We start from the raw sequence: 23,130 nt of genomic DNA, 5'->3' as shown, positions 1-23,130 counted from the left end.
TAATAACTTGCAAGATTTTATAAGAAAAACGAATGTTCAAATTTTCGATTTTTTCTAGATATATGGGACAATATGGGGCACGGTGAATGGAGACCATTGATTTTTAGGGTACCCATTTACCGTGCCTTTTTGTTTCAATTAAAAAGTACGAGTAATCGTACTTTCTTGTTAAACTTACTTCGGTAATGCAAAATACATACCTGATAAGTGAATTTAATTGCTTCTTAGTGGAATAAAAACGTTACTACATTTAGTTTATCGCTTAAATCACCTTAGCGCAGTTTTCGTTTTTTCACTACGAATGCAGTGAACGAGCAGAAACCCGCTTCATGTAAACACACTTTAGTGTCAAAATGATACTTTTAAATGTTTCTAATGAGCGTTTTGACATGGTAACAATACATTAGTGTTGTATTGGTGAAATTAAAGGGAAATTGTCATATCATTCAATCATAATATGGAAATAATGAAAAAATATTCGAAGGCACACGGTGAATGGAGCCCCCACGGTGAATGGCGCCTTGACGGTACGTAAGCTCTAACTCATATCACAGTTGGTTGCGTGTAAAAAAATCCGATTTCTTAAGTTTAAAATTAGCACCATGAAGGGGTTGCAGCGGTAGTCGGGACTTGTCCACGCGCAAATGTTAAAAAAGACGTTTCAGGAGTGTTCAGGAGAATCGTAAAACAGTCTTAGTCCGAAAAAAAGCAAGGGCAACTATTCCTGAAGGTGTCCACTGGTCGTCCAAGGTTAACATGGATTAAGAAAGCTATCGCTGCCACCAAAAATAAGGTTTGGGTGAATTATATGTGCTCAATGAGAAAAATGGCAAAGAAACGCGAAATCAGCGACTTAACGGCATGGCAGATCGAAAAGAAAAATTACGGTGGCCTTTATGATCCTTCGACCACAGAAAAAAAACTTACATTATTACCAATGGCATTCAGGAGCTACGAGTAGCGCCATATAAGAAAGTCTTGAATTTGCCCGAACGCAACCTCCGTTTTTTTCGATTTTTGAAAAACTATCGATCCGTACCAAATTCCAGAATCAATAGTTATTATAACTTTTGTTTGTGTGTCAATGTCTACACCATTAGGCAATGTCAAAATAAAAAAATAAATTCAAAAATTGTTGATCATGACTTTGACACTACCACGGATACTTTTCGACATTTGCGCGTGGACAAATCACGAGCTAGGTTGCCACTTAGTCATTATGCAAGTGTTAAACTAAGAAAATCAACACTTTTTATTCACAGCCTACTATGATATGAGTTATAGCTAAAATGCCTGCAAATAAAACCAATACATTGTCTTCACAAGTAAAACTGGAATTTTATTTAACGATGGTGCAAACATTATCACGCATACGGTAACACACACGTCATATAAATATTACGCTGCCGTGTGCAGCATAGTTGTCGCATGTTGCTTTTTGACGATTTTGACTTTTTATAATCAAAAGGTTTATTTTTGCGTATACTTCCAGAATCTAGGGTCTTGTGCCATTTGGGTAGGTGTACCTATTTTGGGCACTTGCCGCTATAACTAAGTCAATTTCAAACCGATTGATTTGAATTTTGTATAGAGTTAGGCACGTACAGTATCTAACTCTGTACAAAAATTCAAATCAATCGGTTTGAAATTGACTAAGTTATAGCGGCAAGTGCCCAAAATAGGTACACCTGCCCAAATGGTACAAGACCCTACTCTCAGTTAGTATACTTTGTTCAGAAACTCCATGAAAACAACATCAAGTCAGTTTGTCCCATGTTCCATTTTGCAGCAAAAGCAGTCCCATGTTCATTTAATTTTTCTCAAGAGCTATCCCATGTTCAATTTATACGCATAAAATGCTGTCCGAGCATCTCTGAGGAAATCCTGAACATTTTCCGGAAATCCTGATATCATTTGTAAAATTCGACATGGGACAGCTTATGCTGCAAAACTCGACATGAGACAGTTAATGATGAAAATAACAACATTGGACAGCTTCTGCTGAACATCTCACATGACATGGGACAGCTTATGCCGATAAAATCCCGAAAATTGCTAGATTTATCGGTATAACAGTCCCACCAGAGTTTTCTGGTAAATTGAATGTTTATGAAACTTTTTGTTCATACATCAATGATAATATAATATATCAAAAATATTCTTTGATGCTGAACACTTTTTTACAATACTTTTTGTAAATCCATAACTGGATATGTTTCTCCAATAATCCCATCATCATCCCCAATAACAAATACCATCATAAACTTACCTTTCCCTGCAGCGACACATTCGACCCATTGGACAGTCGCACAATCGTTTGCAAGCTGGCCGGCGTTGATGCACTTTTGATGATGACCGACGATCCGTTCTGGTCCCCGGCACAGTCTTTGGCAATATCTTCCTCCAAGTTGCGCACCGCAATCGGTTTCGATACTTTGGGCATTTTGGCGGCATGCGATAGGAGCGGTGCTTCCATGATTTTCGAATTGTAACCGGGACTCGACGTCTGACTGAAGCTGTCGCTCGATATGCTGGAATCTTGCCGCATGGTGACTCGCGGTGGAACGGATCGCACGGTTGCCGGGTTGAGGCTGTCCTGCTGCGTGGCTGGTTGCTGTTTGGTGCCATCCTGTACGGGGGTACCGAGGGACGTATTTGGGTTGGACTGCTGGTGCTGTTGTTGCTGTTGATGTAGCAGCTGCTTGTGCTGGTGGCTTCGCATCGTCGAACGGTTCATTTTGGAGGTGTGTTGCAACAGGGGTGCTTCCATATTTTTATTACTGTAGCCCGGGCTGAAAGAAGCCGAAAAACTGTCGCTTGATATGTTGGAGTCCTGCCGTTGGTTGACTTTTGAATGATGTACTTGATTCAGTGGTGGAGGCTTGTGCATGTTGCGCCGGAAGCCAGTTGGGCGACTGTAAAGCTCTTGGACGTTGTCCAAACTCGTTTTGTGGTTGAATTGAGCATTGTTCAGCTGCTGCTGTTGTTGTTGCTGTTGCTGCTGATGTTGCCGCTTTTGCAGTTGGCGCGATTCGAATGCTTGCTGGGAACGTGAGGGCAAAGCGGGAGGTGTTATTCGAGTGGGTGGAGGGATTTTCGGTGGAACGTTAGATTGTTTCCGCGTTGGAACCATTGGCAATCGGCGAGCACTCTTGCTTTCGATGCTGCGCGGTGAACTGTTGTCCATTTTCTCATCGTTCGAGTTTGGGGACATCGAAGTAGAAGTTCTTAATTGACCACTTTTGACGTCAAAATTGAAAATATTCTTTTTTAAACTAAAGGGCGAATCGTTCATTTGCAGTGAATCGATTGTATCAGTCCGGTGCAGTTCAGATGACAGAAAGCTATCCAACGATGATTGGGTATCTTCTGAGGAGAAACGACTTCGAAAGGTGCCCTTGGTTGAGCTTGCCGTTGTAAATATGGATCTATCATTCTCATTGGCTGACACGTATCCAGTGTCAATTGTGGTTTGAGATTTATTGGAATCACTGGATGACCGATTGGATTCTATTGAGGACATTTTCTTGTTAAAAATCACGTAATCATCCGTGTCGCCGATGTCATCGAAACTCGTCGTGCTTAAACTAGTGTGGCAGGAACCGATAGTTTTTGGTTTGCTTGGTGCAAAAAATCCAAAAGTTTGCTCTTCGAAAGCTGACTGACAGATTCGGTCCGGGCGGTATTGAGCGTAACTTTTTGACTGTTGCTGGTGGTAGCTATCTAGCCTTCCACTCGAAGCGTGACTCTGACTATCGAACGATTCTGACTGCCTTTGGGTGAACTTGCCCTGAAAGGTTCGTTTTGGCACTGGAGGAGGAACTAGTTGCAATCCAGGGGGTTTCTTGATTTGACGCTGTGGGATCTGATAGTTTTCATCCTCTATCATGGGAAACGAATCCGACGAATGCCGCCGACCGCTGCTGGAGCTTTTTGGCGGCGGCGTTAAATTGATTCCCTCGTATCGATTATGTTTTTCCAGCAAATCCAACAGCGAGTGATTTGTCAAACTGCCAGTACGTGTCGTCCTGTAACGCGAAAACAGAGGGAAAACAATTGACATTCATGAGCTGCAAACAAATTGACCACCAATGGAAATTACCATATCCATTGGAACCCATTCGCTTCAATGATCATCATCGCTTACCGTTTTTCACGTTCGTCCAATCCGCTGGTTCCGCTGCAGTCTGTGTAATTAAAGGATGTCGCGTCGCCAACGTTCGCCTCCGGCCCGTAGGAACAGTTTGCAAATGACGCTGCCATGTCGATTATAGAAATGGGAATCACAGCTCGTCTGGAAAGGAAAGAAGAGAGGGAACACTGTGTTAGCAAAAAAAGCTCATATATAATTTGATTAGAGTTGGGGATTGCGATGTAAGGCATCTTGCTTTCGAAGTACAGCATGTGCAGCAGAGTTTCTCAATTGGTTCGAATCAGCTTCAATTTTGTTCATTATATCTGTTCTAAACATTTATTCCTCCGATTGCGATACTGAAAAACCATGCGTCTCCATTATGATGTCTTACATAACTGTTCACGCGTTGACCAGTGAATACTAGGCGGTGGTCACCTGGGTCACCCTAGATCAATGCAATCACAGCTTATTTTGATAGCTTAGAATAAAGGAGAAAGATAAACTTAGTAGGGTTTAATCTCGCAGATATAAATCTCATCAAAATACTGCCGATCACTCTTAGTGCTCCACTGGAAATCCGGTGATAGCACGTCTGATTGTACACATCTGTACCGTTTCTTGCTTATGCCATTAATAAAACCAAACGGCATTGGACAAATTCGACATATCGAAACTTCCCTACCTCAATGAGATATGGTACACCGCATGATTTTTCCGGATTATTCTAAAGTAAACGCCACCAGAAGTTTGAGAACCACCTTTGGGTACCACGCGTCTCCACAGAATTTCGAGAACCTAGCACCAAAACAAGGAAGCCGTTCGCCACGAGGCAGACAGGCAACAACAATATCGTGCATATCGTATGTAGGTATGTACCTTCTTATGTATCGACGCCAGCTGATTGTAACGCAATTGTGGTGACTAGATCGCACCGACCGAGAATGACTTTCATTGTGCAGTCATTACAGATGCTAATGTGTGTATGGGGGAGCCACTCAGCATCATGATATCACTCGACGACGCCGGGCGAGAGCGCGGTGATATCAGCTATATTGCATTAGGTCGCGAAGGGAATATCTTGGGCCATAAGTGTGAAAGAATCCTAACAAATTGCGCACTCATGTGCCTTGAAGATACGGTAACAATACATCATCACTATAGCTGCAAAATCCTTTCATCTTTTTCGCCATATTGATTGATAGTGCTACGGCTTAGTTTTTCTTTCTTTCAAAGGAATGTTCCGCTGATGTAAGAAGAATTTCTTACATGTTTGTTTTCACGAGTGTTTATTACAAGACACCTAATTGAAGGCTGTTCTTCATATAGAGTTCCACAGGCTCGTTCTTTCACGTGTAAGTGGAAGAAGAAAAACAATTAGCTCCACAGGAGTGTTAGAATCCTGTGGACTCCGGCGTCCAGCGATGCCAGGTGGTGACAAATGTCGCTTGTCACAAGGATAAATACTTATTGGTGAGCGCGTTCCACATTATTGAAATAATAATAATAACAAATGATTCCACTGAATTGTATATTCCATAAGTCATTGTGATTGCATGAATTATAGCACATATTTCCATAGTATGTAAATTTACATGATTGGAAGTTTACATGACGAATTCCTTAATTTTCTCATTGACATTTGACATTGACAGAACTTCTATCATAGCTTTGAAAGAATGTTTACTTAGGAATCTGAAATCGTTGGCTTTCATTGAACAGGAAAGACATTTTACATATCAAATTTTCGAATATTATTTGATTGCATCATTGCACTGCGGCAGTTTTCGTAAATTTAGCACAACTTTTATTCGATAACATTTCAGCCGAACCGTTTATCGTCACGGTGTCGTTTAGAAAGATATGTTAAAATATTTGACATATTTGCTGTGCATTTAGGACTTTATAGATTAATCAACCAAAAGGTAGCGGTCGTGCCTATAAACTCATGTGACACATCAATATACCACAGTTGTTGTGCAATGAAAAAAAAAACGAAATGTAGGATACTAGTCGAATATACAATATGCGTGCCAGTTCCTTTTCCTCGCTATTTCCAGTAAGATTCAGTTTCCAGTCACTTGAATTTACTCGCTGAAAGAAGGATAGCGCAACAAAGAGGGATAACGTAGCTTCTTACCATGATTTAGTTCTTGCCGGTGGCGCACAGCATCCATGGCAGATATCGCCGAGTGTACCCCAGCATACAAACAGATACCGTTTACATATATTTATGGAAATGAGCCCAATGCTGCGCCAGTCAGTAGTACATGTTTGCCAACAACATGCAAGCCACCACCGACCGAACCGGGCAGAGCAACTGTTGAAGGATGCTACTTGGAGACAAGACGACGACGACGACGACACACCCGCTGTTCGTCCCTGTTTTGCCGGCTAACGAGCGGGGCATGGCGAAATATTGAAGCCCAATGCCGAACGATGTTTCTGCGGTAAGTCATGCAAGGAAAAACCTTACTGCCATCGATTACAAGGAAATTCAATTACGTCCGAATTTTTGCACCGTCCGTTGACAGCTATTGGAAATCGTATACCAGGCTGGAAAGTTTTGCATCTAGCCAGCTGGTAATATCTACACCAGTAGTGGCTGTTTGGCTCATACTGGACAATGTCACTCTCGAAATGCAGCTATGAAATTGTTAGATTTGTGCTTGTGAAATATATAGGTGAGAGGTTTCTTTCTACCAGATTATAACAAGTAACTCCAATGTGACATAATGCTCAAGCTTCATGCAATAGTTTTGTAGTGAATTTATTTCCATGAAATTCAACTTGAACCATGGTAGGAGGAGCGAGGAAATGTGTTCAGTGGAATTGAATCGACCTTAATCGTTTGTTCAGGGGTTTAGGATGCTTATAGAATCCTTGTTATTTTGAATTTTCGAGTGTCTTTATACTTGACTGCAAAATTGATCTAAGATAATTACATCGCACAAGAAGTTTGTAAAAGCTAAGTGGCTACAGAGGTTTCAAGGCGTTTCAATACGTTTCAGAGCATATTAGGCGGTTTCAAAGAGGTTTTAGGGGGCTTCAGAGGCTCTCAGGTGAATTTCACGGAGGTTTCATGGGGTTTTAGAGGCATTTCAAAGCGTTTCAAGGTGTTTTAATGCGTTTCAGGGAATTTGAGGAGGGCTCTGAGGCTTTAAGAAAACTTGAGAGGATCGCAGATGAATTTCACGGAAGTTTCATGGGGATTTCAGCAAAGCGGTTCAAGGAATTGCAATACGCAGGGTGGCTACTACCTGGAAAAACCTGGAAAACCGAGAATCCTTAGGGAATTTTATTTAACAGGGAAAACCCTGGAATACTCAGTGAATATTGTGAGTACTCAGAGAAATTTTACTCCGATAAAAACATTGGTCGTATGAATAAAAAGTAGCGAACTTTACTACTTGCAGATCTACTCAAAAGAAGAGTTCATAGAAATTATTGAATTGTTGGAATGAATAAAAAAGTTTTCGAGTATGTAGTATTTTCTTCTTTCGAAGATGAGCTTTTGCTACATGTTTGTAGTAAGAACAAACAGTCAAAACAAACATTTTTCCCGCAATGCTGCAGGTAGCTTGTTGTTCCTTGAAGACGTTGAAAATGTCATTGAATGATTATCCGGAAAGCAAGCTACATCAAAAATGAATCTGGATAACCGTGGAACACAAGAAGAGCTCCTAGAGCTACCACATATTTCCATTTTGATGCAAATTCCACGTGGATGCACCTGGAAGTAAAAATCCATCTAAAAATTCCGCTACAAGGATGTTTTTCAGAAATTCAATCAGGGTTTCTTTCTCTCTGAACTGCTTAAGAAATACCTCCTGGTCTCTCAGGGTTTCTCACAAGTTTCCTTCCGTATTTTACTCGCCATTTTTCCTGGTATTCCTTTTTGATTCTGTCCCAGATAGGTTTTCCTTTTGATTTTGTCTCAAATAGATATTCTTCTGAATTCCTTCCAGTTCTAGCATGTTTTCCAGGATTCCTGAATTTCGACCGATGTCTCCTGGAGTTTTTCACGGGGATGGTACATAATTCCATCCCAGAATTTCTTCCTAGTATTGCTCCCTGAGCCCTTTGCGGGATTTTCTTGGAGTTCGTCCTGCGTTTTTCTCAAAGACATTTTCGTAGGATTTCTACCAGAATTTATTACGAAATCTCTATAAGAATTTTTATCGAGATAAATCTTAGAAGTTGTCGGGGAATTCCACTCAGATTTTATTTTGGGATTCCCCTTGAAGATTTTATGTGATTCGTTCCGGTGTTCCTCTTGAGACTTTCCCAGGAGATGAGCCGTCGAACGATGGGGTCCTGTGAAATTAAGAAAGTGTCCCCTTTGGGTCCTTCCTGGAACCGTTTTCCAGAATATCCGGAAGTGGCCAGATCTATTGTCAAGCATCGGCACTATGCTTAATGAAACCCAAATGAATTCCTGAATTTTTAGCCGTCGAACGATGTGATTCCGTGAAATACAGAAAGTGTCATCTTTGGGTCCTTACCGGAACCGGTTCCCGTATATCCGAAAGTGGCCAGATCCATTGTCGGCTATGCCTATTGACATCCAGATGGAAAAAAAAACAATGAATTTTGAGCTCCATTGCCATGGAGCACCTAAATTACTTCGATCAAACTGATTACGTTGCTTTTCTAGCTCAACGGCGCTGTGGTATGAAGAGCAAGCTCGATGATCTTGCCAATCGGCAGGTCTTACCATCAACGTCAACAAGACCAAATCGTTAGATGTAAACACGGTCAACTCTTCGAGCTTTACGGTAGCTGGGCATGGGCAAGAGGTGGAGAATGTTGAAAGCTTCCAATATCTTGGTACCCAAATGGCGACCGGCACCAACATCGACATAGGTGCACGGATCAAGAAGGCGAGGACTGCTTTTGAGGAAACGGCGGAACACGTTTTGTTCGTGTGCCCGCGTTTTCGCACAATGCGTGACCGCATGCTTGTCACATGCGGGGAGGACAAAAACCCGGATAACTTGGTCCAGAGGATGTGTAGGGATGAGTTTGGCTGGAACGCCGTTTCAACGGCTATCACCCATATCGTCTGGGAGCTACAGAGGAGGTGGCGCGTGGACTCGGAGAATGGCTAGTCCAGATGCAGTACAAGAGGTGGTCCAGGGGTTCGGAGTCGGCTTCGTAGGTCATACCGGTGCCCTGCGGTCGAGATCGACCCTTACAGCGATTAAGTGGCTGCGGAGAGGAAGTCCCGGTAGCGGTGCTGTCGTGGCGTCGGTCTGCTGGGTTGGATCCGAGCCCGCGGTTGGTAAGGGGTCCCCGGCAAGGGTCGGGGCAGGTGGAGACCCTGCTGTCAGCAACCTACGGATGCATCTGATAGGGCCTGAAGGGTAGTGATACCCTTGCCTTCAGCAGGTCAGATCGGGTTTCACGTGGGCATCAGTTCTTGATGTCTGCAAAGCAGTTGGGCGTGGGCGGAGTTGACCCTGCCCGCCTTCCGAGGACAAAAGGAGTAGCGAGGACCACTCGGAAAACTGGCTAAGCGCCAGCATGTTACCGTGAGCGAGTCATCGATGTTCGTTGCTGCTAGGCTACGCAGCTAACCTTGAGGGTGCGATGTGCACTAGCCCCTCTCTGAAGCAATACCTTCTCGGTGGTTCCGGAGAGACGTAGGGTTTGGCGACCATAGGAATGGTTTAGTGGGTGCGAGGAGAGAGTAGTCCTGGCTTTTACTTTTGTTGTAGAAGACGGCCTCAGCCCCACACTACCCTAACCTTCCTGATAGGGTGTCTGTTGAGCAGATCATCCCCCAATGGTTTAGAAGGAAAAAAAGGGCTGCTTTTGCGAGTTTAGGAAATGTAAGGAAAAACAACCACATTAGTTAACTCCCAATAATCCGAACTCGAACGTGAAATCTGTGCTGCTGTACGCAAGCGAAACTTGGTATGTATCAGTGGAGAACACTCAACGGCTGCAGGTCTATCAATAGATGCCTACGGTATATAATACGTGCGTGATGGCCTCACAGTTGAATCTCCAACGTGGAGCTGCGTCGTCGATGTCATCGAAAGCCGATAGCGAAGAATTCGGGAGTGAAAGTGGAGGTGGGTCGGCCACACTCTACGCAGGGGCGGAAACGAGATCTGCAAGCAAGTGTTAGGTTGGAACCCAGCAGGACATCGCAACAGAGACAGAACCAGAGGCGTATGGCGATGCATCCTCAACAAGGACATAAAGGAAATCGACAGAAATTTGACCTGGCCACAGGTCAAGGCGATGGCTGATAATCGCCCAGGATAGAAATCTTTCAATTCGGCCCTCTGCACCACCAATGGTACTCGCAAATTTGGCATAGTATACAAATTACTCAAAGCTATTCTGATGGCTTGGGCGTGGAAAAATTTGCACACTTGGGAAAGTTTGTACTGATAGTTTAACGCGAAAATCGAAATATTCAGACCACCCTTCCCCTTGTTATACTTTTGGTATGAAACCCTTTCTTTGTATGGGTCGTATCGCTACGCTTGACTCCCCTTCCCTTTTTTATTATTCTTAGGGCCGATTTCTGCACCTCGGCTTAACCGGTAAGCCAGGCTTACCCATATAGTTAAACCTGGCTTAACGCTTCAGCCAGGGTGAAGAAATCGCCCCTTAATCACTTAACCTAATTTAAAGCTCTTTTGTCCACTACGTGAGCGATTCTAATTGGACACTGCACTTCCACTTTGTACAGCGCCTAAATGTATTCTATTCTATTCTACAATATTGAACTGGTTGCTTTTGTGCTTCTTTCATTTTTCTACCCTGTCCATGGTAGAATGATGAGCACGTTGATGCTGATGTGTGGCTACTGTCCAGTCCAATTGGGGGTCGTCCATTATGAATTGCGGTTCGCCGAAATCTAAATTCCGGGTACGTTAGAGTTATATGCTCACAAGAAGGTGCTGCTTTCTGGGGGAAGAGCAATTGACGAAAAATTGCAAGTGCCGGGCTGGGTTCGAAGTCATGACCATCCGCTTATGAAGCGAACGTGTGGACCACTGCGCCACGGGCCCGGACAACCCCTTCCCTTTTAACGGTACGTAATTTGTGTATGATGCCTTTCAAGGATTTATAGGCCAACACACCTAATCTGGATTATTTCAAACTTTCTGCAAAGCCAAAAAAAACTGTAACCCATCGTTTCATTCGTCTGAATTTTGTCTCTGAAATTAATATGCAAATTTAAAATGGGGTTCAAAAATGCTTCCCTTTAAGCCATTGTGATAATCGTTCCAAATAATTTCCTTGGAAAATCCCCTGGATAATCGAGACAAAAAAAAACACCTTCATCCGTTAATCACACCTATACTTTTCCACCCAAAAAGGTGTGTCAGACAGGTGGAACCGTACATCACCAGCTCAAACCAGCAACAGTCATTACTTCCTGCTACCGGGATGGCACAGCAATACTAAGAAAATCCTAAAGCTCGTCGGCACTTGGCAATTATGGCAGATTTTCAGATTAAAAGGCAAACCAATTTGCTGTGCTGTCGTCAGCCGGAAGGGTGAAATTCCTGCTGTCTGCCTGCTTTTGGCCAAACGAGCTTGCTCACAACACAACCCAGCGAAGTTTTTTGTAGCGTTTCGTTGGGTGGGTTCGTTCGGTGAGGTGCGTCGGGATAAACTAAAAATTCCTATTCATGTGCCGAAAGCGTGCTGCTTCTTTGCTTGTTACTATGAGACCTCGGCGGTTCTGGAAGGAGAAGCTACTTGAAGCTCTTTACTCACATACATCAGAAGTATACTTTTTCCAGGAAATTTTCAACTAGCTAACCCTGGTTAGCAGGCATGGTAGCGAATCGCTTTTAGGTCGTTTCAACTAATGTCACTATGTTCATATATTATGAGCCTGAACCAAATGATAAATGCGCAAATTAATTGAAGCATTTTTACCAAGTGAATATGTGATTCTCATATTTTCAAGCTGTTTAAAAAGCTAACAACCAGCTTTGCTGGAACTTTTATCCGAAGTTCCGAACAAGTTCAGCGTGAGCGTCTTAAGCAGCCAGAAAGTTCCATGTGGAACCTAATCTGAACTTTGCGGAAATTGAAAGTATCTTTACCAGCTGACTTCTTCTTCTTCGACATGGATTGTATTTTAGCCATATTTATCCATATCGATATTATATACCAGTGAAACTTTACCTATGTGAGACTTGTGAAATATTGGAATATATAAATAAATCTTGCAAAGGCTAAGAGGGCTTAAAATTCACGAAAAGCACGGAAGTATGTCTGTAGTTCTTTTTCCATCAATCCAAACCGTTTCTGCCTTTTTTCGGCTCACGCTGCTCACAGGAAGATAACGAGCAATATTTTAATATTTCTTAGTATTCCACTTTATCATTTCACGAAAGGGTGGAAACCGGCGATGACGGTGGTGGTGGGATGAGACTTAACACCACCCCCCTAGTCGGTTGGCAACTTGTTTGCTCTAGCTAGGAGGGTGACATTTCTGAGGAGAACGCCAGAGAGTGAGAGGAGCCATTTTTCAAACGTAAAAATTGAGTGTCATTTTTTTACCATCCTAGATCGCTCTCAGCCGTGCCCCCTGGCCATGTCCTGGCCGGCCATGGCTTGAACTTGTTTCTGCTTGTTGGTTGGCACTGGCTAGGATACTCAACTCATCCTTTTGGAGCACTGCGCTACTGGACCGGCAGCCCGCGCCCGGAGTAACTGTTTGGCACTGTTTGGTGATAAAATTAAAAGCTCGACTTGTCATCCTTTCTACCACTGTTGTGCTGATAACGGTGACCGAGAGTCGAGAGGCTTGCGCTATGCTTTGGTTAGATATCCACAGGATGTACGTAAGTTGGGAATGGAAATGAAAGGCAGTATAGATAAAGCAAGGCTTTATTCACAGGAGCCAGCTGATTTATTGTGTTTTTCTGGTTAAGTTGAGCTAAAGAAGAATGCATCTGTCAAGTATGTAATTTGTTGAACAAAATATAATTGTTTCGAGTTTTTTTTCCAGAGTTTTACCTGGGATAAATAAAGCATTGTCCAGTTAGAATCCGGACGCAAAGGATAATTTATTGTGACGCTCTAAATGATCATAATCATATTTTTTTCACTGCAGTCTGATCATAAACAAGTCCTCTAATGACGGAGAAAATTTCATCGATTTTCTTGCTACGAGTGAAAAGTTATTTCAGATTGAAGATATGCGAAAGAAAAAAATCTTGCACAAACACGCTGAAAATTTAGGGTGGTCAGGTACGACAGTCGCTAAAAATGTTAATATCTCCAAAACCATTACGTGTGATGTGCTCAGATTTTGTTAACCATGCCATGAGGAAGTGTCCAAGGAAGATTAAAGTTTATGTTCATGGATAAATCTGCTTGGAATTCCAAGATTTGCCAGGAAGTTCGAGCTCTGGACATCGTTTTCTCACATCACGATTTTGACACCAAATGTGTACAAAGATGATAACCTCAAGCATCGCGTGCTGCTTTTCAAAAATGCCCACAAGGGATCTGAAGAGGTTTGAGCTACTTTGGTGAGCTATCACGACAGCCTGAGATGTGTAGTGGTGTCATCATTGTTGGATAGTGTTTATTAACGAAAAAACACTCAAATTTCGCTTCATTGGAGTTCACTGATAAACCCTTATAAACGCAAGAAGAGAAATATTTGGTAAAGTTTCTTTGGATTCCTAATCAGACTGGTAGAGGGTCTTAGGACACTACAGAGATGACCCGATTGTTAAACAAATACGCCGAAGAGGTTGATGTTAAAATTTACTACCATTGTGCAGATTTTTAAGGAAGCTATTACGGAAAAAAATGAGAAAATCTATTAAAAATTAAATTTAATAATTTTAATGATATTTTTCCATAAAACTACAGTAAATTATCTTTGATTTGAGGGCTTCACCTTTTCTGTTTGTTATTCCACCTCTGAGATATAAGTGATTATCTGCGTCCGGATTCTAACTGGACAATGCTTTATCCAAGATGGCACTTAACGAGCTTACAGGTTGTACAAACGTAATACCATATCAGTTAAGATATGGCCTTAAGATCTACTGTAGAATTGTAAAATTTGTCACAATTTTTGAAACAAATATAAATTTAATATCATCAAGTTGTTATTTTTCGCTCTACTTTACATTGATACATTGCACTGTTAACCCGGAACTGTTATTCCATGTATGTTAATATTGTAATATACAGGCGCGTAATTTCTGGCGATGTATCCATTTTTTGACGCAATTTAAACCGGTTACATCGTTTTTCAACAATTATCACACTCACTATGTCACCCTGATTGGCATCGGAATGTGTCAACAAACCTATTCCGGCAGATTCGAAGAACCAGTGCCATATTTATCATCTACCTTCCAACTCGGTGGAATAGCCAAGAGGTGAGAGATATGGCTCACAATCAGCGGACCTGTGTACAAATCCATACCAAAATTTTACTTTAACATGACTTGTCTATCTATGGTCAAAGCTGCGACGGCTACTTTGCGGAGGATGTAATATGTACACTCCCGATCAAAAGTTTGGGGTCACCCCCTCAAAAACATGCCATTTTTTAGGCCCATATCTCCACCAATTTGCGTCCGATTTCAAAACTCTAGGTCTCATTCAGAAGATAATAAGCCAAAGTAACTTTAAACATGAAACTTTTACAAAAATATTTCTATGTAAATTTAACCCAAAGTTGCAAAATTTTCTAAAAAATACATATAAACTTACGGCAGTGCCGCTGGAAATTGGGTCGACCAAATTTTAAGATGAGAGCGGTAGTATAACCTGTTTTCTATTGACTATCAGCTGCTTTTTACCGAACTTGGCTAAAAAATCTAGGAAAAAAGTTGTTAAGTAAATTTACACTTGATGTCATCGACCAAAAGTTTGGGGTCACCCCTCAATATGATGTATCAGCCAAAAGTTTGGGGTCACTGTCGTAAAACATAGAAAAGTGATTTGGTGACATCTTCGTCATCTAAAGTTCATCTAAAGTTTATTTTTTTCTGGCTTATTTCAAAGATAATTTACTAAATTTTCGTTTAATGTCTTTACATTAACGTATTCATCGTTTTTATGTATAAAAATGTTGTGTAAAGTTAACACATTTCACCACATTAAAGAAAATTAAGCAATTTTACGTTAAGTTATAGTATGTAAATTTTAACAAATATGTGTGCTTCAATGTTTATGCAGTAAGTACCATTCATTATGTTTCGAATGAGCTAAGAAGAATTAAAATTAACAAAGAGACGATGACAAAGATATCAAGAAATCACTTTTCTATGTTTTACGATAATGACCCCAAACTTTTGGCCGATGCATCATTTTCAGGGGTGACCCCAAACTTCTGGTCGATGACATCAAGTGTTAATTTACTTAATAACTTTTTTTTTTTCTAGATTGTTTAGCCAAGTTCGGTAAAAGCAGTTGAAAGCTAATAGAAAACAGGTTATATTACCGCTCTCATCCTAAAATTTGGTCGATCCAATTTCCAGTGACACTGCCGTAAGTTTATATTCAGTTTTTAGAAAATTTTGTAACTTTGGGTTAAGTTTACATACAAATATTTTTGCAAAAGTTCCATCTAAATCATGTGCAAAGTTACATTGACTTATTATCTTTTGAATGAGACCTAGGGTTTTGAAATCGGACGCAAATTGACGGAGATATGGGCCTAAAAAAATGACATGTTTTTGAAGGGGTGAACCCAAATTTTAAATCGGAAGTGTACATCAGACATGGGCAAAACACCAAACCGTGCCGCACCGGTGGCGTGTTTGCCCGTAAACACACCACCGTGTGTGTTCATATCACCACCATCGTTCAGCTTATACTGATGAACACGCAGTGCGACTGGCGAAACACTCGTGTCGGTGTTATAACTCGAGCCTCAGTTTCGGCTCCGTGTTTCAGTTTTGGTTGGGCACGGAGGCCGAGTGTTTCCGATTGTATGAAACACCAAAGCAGTGAGCTCGGCCACAGTGCCTGGTAGCTTGGCTGCATCAGAGCCACTGAGTCAGAAGGGACGAGAAAGACACAAAAGGAGCCGCCAAGTACTTCACTCTCGTCGTCGACCAACAGCATTTGCAACTGGTGCTGGAGAAAGAACGGCACCGAGCACTTGAACTCGCACGAGTGTTTTGCATAATCGGAAACACTCGGGCTCCGTGTTACCCGAAGCGTCAAACACCATGCCCAGTGCCTGAGCACCGCCACCGACACCGGTGTTGAGCCAGACACGGTGTGTGTTCGTTCTGAAACACGGATAGCTAGGTGGTGGCTTGGCACCCACGGTGGTGTGTTTGAGTATCGACTCCTCGTGCAGTGCAGTGTTTGGACATGTCTGGTGTACATCACTGATGGCATTTCTGTTTTGCCAAATGGCTAAAAGTGATTATTTCGTGTGTTATTGTGCTTGAGAGGCCCCCGCGGAATCTGTTTTAGGTGTTCCGAAGCGGCCACATCAGTTAATACATAAGTCATTTTTTTTATGACCCATTCTCTCGAAATCATACAGATTGATACGTCGCACGGCATGTTTTAGTTACAAATCAGATGTCTCCGATGACACCCCCGTGGACCTGTGCTAAATATATGTTCCGTGGTGGCCATATTAGTTGATACATACAGGGGGTGGCCAAAATGTTTGGGATAAGCAACTTTTTTTCTCTCACAAAAAAGTTTCAACATGCTGTAAATTTGTATCAAAAATTCTCAAATTTTGGCTGTTTGTCAACCTATTATATGTGCATCATTGGTAAAAAATTGTACAGAATTGGCTAATCTTTCGCAAAGCTAGAACTGTTTTCGTAAAACACTATTTTTCAGACAGCTTATTTTTGAACTGTCATATCTCAGAAACCAGTGAACCGAATTGAATGAAATTTTGAACGTTTATGAACAATATATTAATACTTCACAAGTCTTCAAAAAACAAATAGCTTTTGAACGTTGAAAAAAGTTATCATGGATTGACAGTTTTGTGGGTTTTTTCTCGAAAAAATGCATTAAATTTTAGTTTTGATATCCAAAGATTTTCTACTTCTATTCTCAAAATATCTCTAATAAGATATATCAGAGCCTATTTGGATTAACGAAAAAACACATTTAGTATTTATTGTGAGGTATTGTAAATTTTATTCATTTTTCTCTAGTGTGTGAAAATGTCAAACCGATATTACTTTATTCGTCGTAAACAATTTTTATATTTGAAAACGTCGAATCAAGTATCAATATATATTGTTGATAAACGTTCAAAATTTCATTCAATTCGGTTCAATGATTTCTGAGATATGACAGTTCAAAAATTAGTTGTCTAAAAAATAGTGTGTTACTAGAATGGTTCTAACTTTGCAAAAGATTAATCAATCGAGCCCAAATTTGTATCAATGATGCACAAATAGTAAGTTGACAAACTGTCAAAGTCTGTGATTTTTTGATGAACTCAATGAAAAGTTACAGCATGTTGAACTTTTTTGTGAGAAAAAAAAAAGTTGCCTATCACAAACATTTTGGCCACCCCCTGTACCCCCTGTCTATCGTTTCTGACTCAGTCATTCGAAATCGAAAGGTTGAAAACCAGAAGTGTCCCCAATGAGGCCCCGCGGAACCTATTACGGGGATCCGGATGGGTCAACTTATTCCAATCTGGTTATCGCAGTTGTGTTTCACTGTTCGCAACAAAAATTTCGCTGAAAATCAATGGTTCAAACACAATAACACACGAAATAATCACTTTTAGCCATATTGGCAACCCCATGACCCCGGCGCAATCCGGAATATCCCCGGAACGGTTCAGGATATTGCATGGCCACTTGAGTATGATGAACTAGCACCAATTCATGATCGATTGAGGGCGACTTAAAAAAATCGGATGGGAATTGACGAAATGCCAGCATTTTGAAAATGAGTTGTCGGAGCTCGGGTACGTGAAGGTTAATAACAATCTAATCCTAATGAATAGATTGATGTAGCTGCCCGCTCCTGTGCTCAAGATGTTGAACCGAGAATTCTTCCTTCCCAGCAATGTTGTTATTTTTTAGATCTTTAAGGGTCTTCTGAACATCATCAGCTAAGTTAATTCTGTTCCTGAGCGCACCTTCATTGTAACTTTTCATCAAACCTACAAAGTACTTCTTCCAACTGACTGCAACGATTACACAGCGTAACAAAAATTAACTTTTGGTCTGTCTCAAGAGCAAACTTATGTGTCTCTGACAGATTTTGGGCCGCTGAATTCGAATCCGGGCTCAGATTTGCTCCAGCACGTCACAATTTTGAGCTATACCCCAATTTATAGGGCAAAATATGCGATTTTGGGCATTTTTGACTGTTAGCCATTAAGCATGGATTTTTTTAAGCAATCAAAAGGTAAATTGGTTAATTAACATCTAAATTAACAACTCATGCAAAATATTTCGTTTTATCAAATCAAATATGATAGATTTAAGCATTTCAAGTTAGTATGTAAACTTGCATGTAACTTTTGGAGGGTGACTTGTATGGGAAATATCGTACCTAACATAAATCAGTTAAAACTATCAAATTCGATTTGATAAAACGAAATATTTTGCATGAGTTGTTAATTTAGATGTTAATAAACCAATTTACTTTTTGATTGCTTAAAAAAAATATTTCCATGCTTAATGGCTTGCAGGCAAAAAAGCCCAAAATCGCATATTTTGCCCTATAAATTGAGGTATAGCTCAAAATTGTGACGTGCTGGAGCAAATCTGAGCCCGGATTCGGATTCAGCGCACCAAAATCTGTCAGAGACACAAAAAATATTGCGCTGTGTTATTCAATCTGTCAGCAAAATACCTTTCTGTGCGCAGTCTTATGCCGCGTGTCATTGACAGTTGCTTGAAACCTCCGCATATGGTTCCTATCCATGCATTCCTACTCTTCAGCAATCAGCCTCCCTTCATGCTGCGGTTCCTTGCTGCAGTGGATTCGTTTCTCTTCTGTTCTTGTCACCCTGCACCGTTTCCTATCCAGATCCAGAAACGAACTGAAACTAAAATAGCCCAAGTTAGTCCCAAGCAGTTATCTAGTTATTAGTTCCTTACGTAAGTGTAGCTGATAGGGTGATACTGACGTACCAGAAACGGACGGCCAATCAATCCCTAGTTCAAGCTTTGAACAATTGCAGAAGCTATCTTTGAATTAGCAAATTTGCCTATGTTCTCAACGTTCTCAAACGCACGTGCCAAACATCAAGCAGTACATATTACACTCCGCTGAGTGTAATTAGGCGGGACACATGTGATGACTTCATAAATATGTATTCCTTGAATTCCGATACAATAGATTCAACAGTTTCTGAAGTTGATGTAGCTCCTTAGTTGACTACATATTAAGCTTTCTCTCATGTGTGACATATTTGCACAACTTGATCCGTACCTTTCCGAGAGCATTAGTTTGAAATTTATCGTTTCTAGTTAATACCTACAGCACAGGTACTACTCCCTGCTGCACACTAAATGGAACGATCTAAAGATTTTCAATTTAATTCCACAAACGCTGATGAAACACAGCCCGTAGATGATAGAACGATTATTTACTTCGCCCATACCCCCGCACCGGTCCAATTGGTACGGAGCTGGTGAATACATGTATGTGTGTGTCTGCTCCCTGCTAGATAAAATAAACCCTTGGCCTGAAACGGGCACATCGTTCCAAAATGAATCCCCAGTCAACAAAGTGAAGAAATAATCCTATCATCCGAAAAGTAACAATAGCGCTGACATCCTATTTCCAGAGCAGTGATGATCAACACATATGCTCTTCTCGTTTTGAGGGCGAGGTGGGTTATTGATTCGCATGAGAAGTGTTGATACTTTTTTTACCCCGATGCTTGAAGAACTTCTTTAGAAAAGTTGCGACCAAGTCCCAGGATTATCGATTTTCCATTTTTTTTTGTCAAATCGAATCTTTTATTTGCTTGAATACTCAAAGGAATAAATCCATTAACATGATAAAAGAAGTTGGTAATGGAGTGTTCAACAACTGTGATCACGAGAAAAGGTGTGCAATGTACATGGTACCATGGGCAACTAAGAGACAATAATTTGCAATTTTTTATTTAAATCGTTTTAATTTGGAGAGCTTGTTCTTCTTCTTCTTGGCGTAACGTCCTCATTGGGACAAAGCCTGCTTCTCAGCTTAGTGTTCTATGAGCACTTCCACAGTTATTAACTGAGAGCTTCCTCTGCCAATGACCATTTTGCATGCGTATATCGTGTGGCAGGCACGAAGATACTCTATGCCCAAGGAAGTCAAGGAAATTTCCTTTACGAAAATATCCTGGACCGACCGGGAATCGAACCCGTCACCCTCAGCATGGTCATGCTGAATACCCGTGCGTTTACCGCCTCGGCTATATGGGAGAGCTTGTATAAATTGCAATAATTGATATAATAGATTTTTTTTTGCTTTTGGAACATAACAGCATGGATAATTTCAAAGCACAGTTTATCTATGAATGTGCAAGCTTTTGCAATATATGCCAATCAACTCTCAATTAATTTATACGTACAAGAAAGTTTTTGATCGTGTTATATGTACTCCATATAATAAAGTTTAATCGCATGCGGTAAAATTGTTAGTGTAGACGACACTTTGCCTAGGACATAACTTCTTTCGTAAGCGTCGATTTATTTTGCAGTCTTCCACAAAGTTGTTTGATATATAGTCACCTACAAGAATACAAAAGGTTTTTTTAGTTGAATGCTTACAGCGTCACCTAGCGGTAACAATCGAAAACTGAAGACTTCTGCATACCTTTAGCAAAGTTTTCCCATACAAACTTCAAGCTCGTTGAGCACCTCTTTTGACGTAATCGATTTCGCTCAAATTTTGAACGTAGCGTATGGCAGTCCAAAACAACTGATTCAGGAGGAAAGACTTTGCATATTTCGAATTTTATGTTTTTATAAAAAATGTGGGCCACCCTAATTTGCATGTTAGGTTTAAGACAAATTCAAAGTGCATGTTTTACTTACATTTGGAGTTCTTAACCAGTTTTAGGTTATAACTGTCCGAACTGTCTTCTCCGTACTAAATTTCATCTGTGATAATAGTTGTTCGTTATATGTACAAACCCGATCAAAAGTTTGGGGTCACTCCCTCAAAAACATGCCATTTTTTAAGGCCCATATCTCCGCCAATTTTCGTCCGATTTCAAAACCCTAGGTCTCATTTAAGAGATAATAAGTCGAAGAAACTTTGAACATGATTTAAAAGAAACTTTTTCCAAAAATTTTGAATGTAAACTTAACCCAAATTTGCCAAATTTTCTGAAAAGTGAATATAAACTTACGGCAGTGTCGCTGGAAATTGGGTCGATCAAATTTTAGCGGTAATATGACCCATTTTCTATTAGCTTTCAACTGTTTTTTACAGAACTTAGCCTAAAAATCTATAAAAAAGTTATTAAATAAATTAACTCTTCATGTCATCGACCAAAAGTTTGGGGTCACCCCTCAATATGATGTATCAGCCAAAAGTTTGGGGTCACTGTCGTAAAACATGGAAAAGTGATTTGGTGATATCTATAGTTCAATTTTAATTCTTTTTGGCTCATTTCAAAGATAATTAACTAAATTTATGTTCGATGCCTTTAACTTAACATATTTAACGATTTTTGTATATAACAATGATATGTAAAGTTAACACATTTCACCACACTTCAAAAAATGAGGCAACTTTACGTTAAGTTTTAGTATGTAAATTAGTACAAATATGTGTGGTTCAATGTCTATGCAGTAACATTCATTTTGTTTCAAATAAGCCAAGAAGAATTGAAATTGAATGAAAAATGACAAAGATATCAACAAATCACTTTTCCATGTTTTACGATAGTAACCCCAAACTTTTGGCCGATACATCATTTTGAGGGGTGACCTCAAACTTTTGGTCGATGACATCAAGGAATAATTTACTTAATAACTTTTTTCTAGATTTTTTAGCTAAGTTCCGTAAAATGCAGTTGAAAGCTAATAGAAAATGGGTTATATTACCGCTCTCATCTTAAAATTTGATCGACCCAATTTCCAGTGACACTGTCGTAAGTTTATATTCATTTTTTATAAAATTTGGCAACTTTGAGTTAAGTTTACATACAAAATTTTTTGAAAAAGTTTCTTTTAAATCATGTTCAAAGTTTCTTTGACTTATTATCTTTTGAATGAGACCTAGGGTTTTGAAATCGGACGCAAATTGGCGAAGATATTGGACTAAAAAAATGACATGTTTTTGAGGGGGTGACCCCAAACTTTTGATCGGGAGTGTAAGTAGAGGAACATATTGTAATAAATTAAAGAATATCTTCCTGGCCAATTCACAATTGTAAATAATTCCCCGGGTCCCCACATTTTAAGGTTTCCACAAAAACCTGTTTTTGGTAAATTACATATTAAATTTTTGTTTGAGATTGCTCAAATACTGTTTGAAAACAAAGAACAATTATTTTACTCTGGAGCGGACCTGGTGTGATGGTTAGCACACTTGACTATCACGCCGAGGACGTGGGATCGAATCCCACTCCCGACAAACTCGCAAAATGTGAGTTCTTCCTTCGGAAGGGAAGTAAAGCGTTGGTCCCGAGATGAACTTGCCTAGGGCTAAAAATCCCGTTAATACAGATAAAAAAAAATTTTTTACTAGTCGCTTTTGCAGCTCCATGGGCCCCCAATCCACTCGTGCCCTGGATCCCCACAATCCTTAATCCGGGCCTGTATGTAGCAATTATCAACGATCCAATATGTACAATGCATTCCTTAAATATTGTTCCAACCAGCATTATAAACACAAAATAGTTATATATTCACTGTGTTTGCCTGACCCAAAGTCACTCCATTTCAAAAATTCGAATAAATGAGTTTTCCATACAAACTAGCAAACAAAACCAAGATAACTCATGATGCTTTTCAAAACAATTACTCAATACATTCTTAAACCAGCAATTCATTGGATGTAGGTTGTTCAGCTTTTTTCCAAGG

At 40.4% G+C, this 23,130-nt stretch overlaps 1 protein-coding gene across 6 annotated transcripts in view; it reads right to left on the bottom strand.

The window, feature by feature from the left end:
• Positions 1-23,130, bottom strand: part of LOC109422270 (uncharacterized) — a 106,349-nt gene that overhangs the window by 21,805 nt on the left and 61,414 nt on the right. For 3 of the 6 annotated variants that reach the window (XM_062852952.1, XM_062852953.1, XM_062852951.1), the window contains 2 exons: positions 4,148-4,294; positions 2,270-4,028 (listed from right to left, as the gene is read on the bottom strand). In XM_062852952.1, the coding sequence (XP_062708936.1) occupies positions 2,270-4,028; positions 4,148-4,263 (1,875 nt within the window). In that variant the 5' untranslated portion in view covers positions 4,264-4,294. Of the gene's footprint in view, positions 1-2,269; positions 4,029-4,147; positions 4,453-4,817; positions 4,957-23,130 lie in introns of those variants that run through there. The other 3 variants (XM_062852954.1, XM_062852950.1, XM_029852223.2) reach the window with 3 other exon arrangements.

The sequence above is a fragment of the Aedes albopictus genome, chromosome 2 (assembly GCF_035046485.1).
Source record: "Aedes albopictus strain Foshan chromosome 2, AalbF5, whole genome shotgun sequence".
NCBI lineage: Eukaryota > Metazoa > Arthropoda > Insecta > Diptera > Culicidae > Aedes > Aedes albopictus.
The sequence above is the reverse complement of the archived record's forward strand: the minus strand, read 5'-3'. Positions and strand labels throughout refer to the sequence as shown.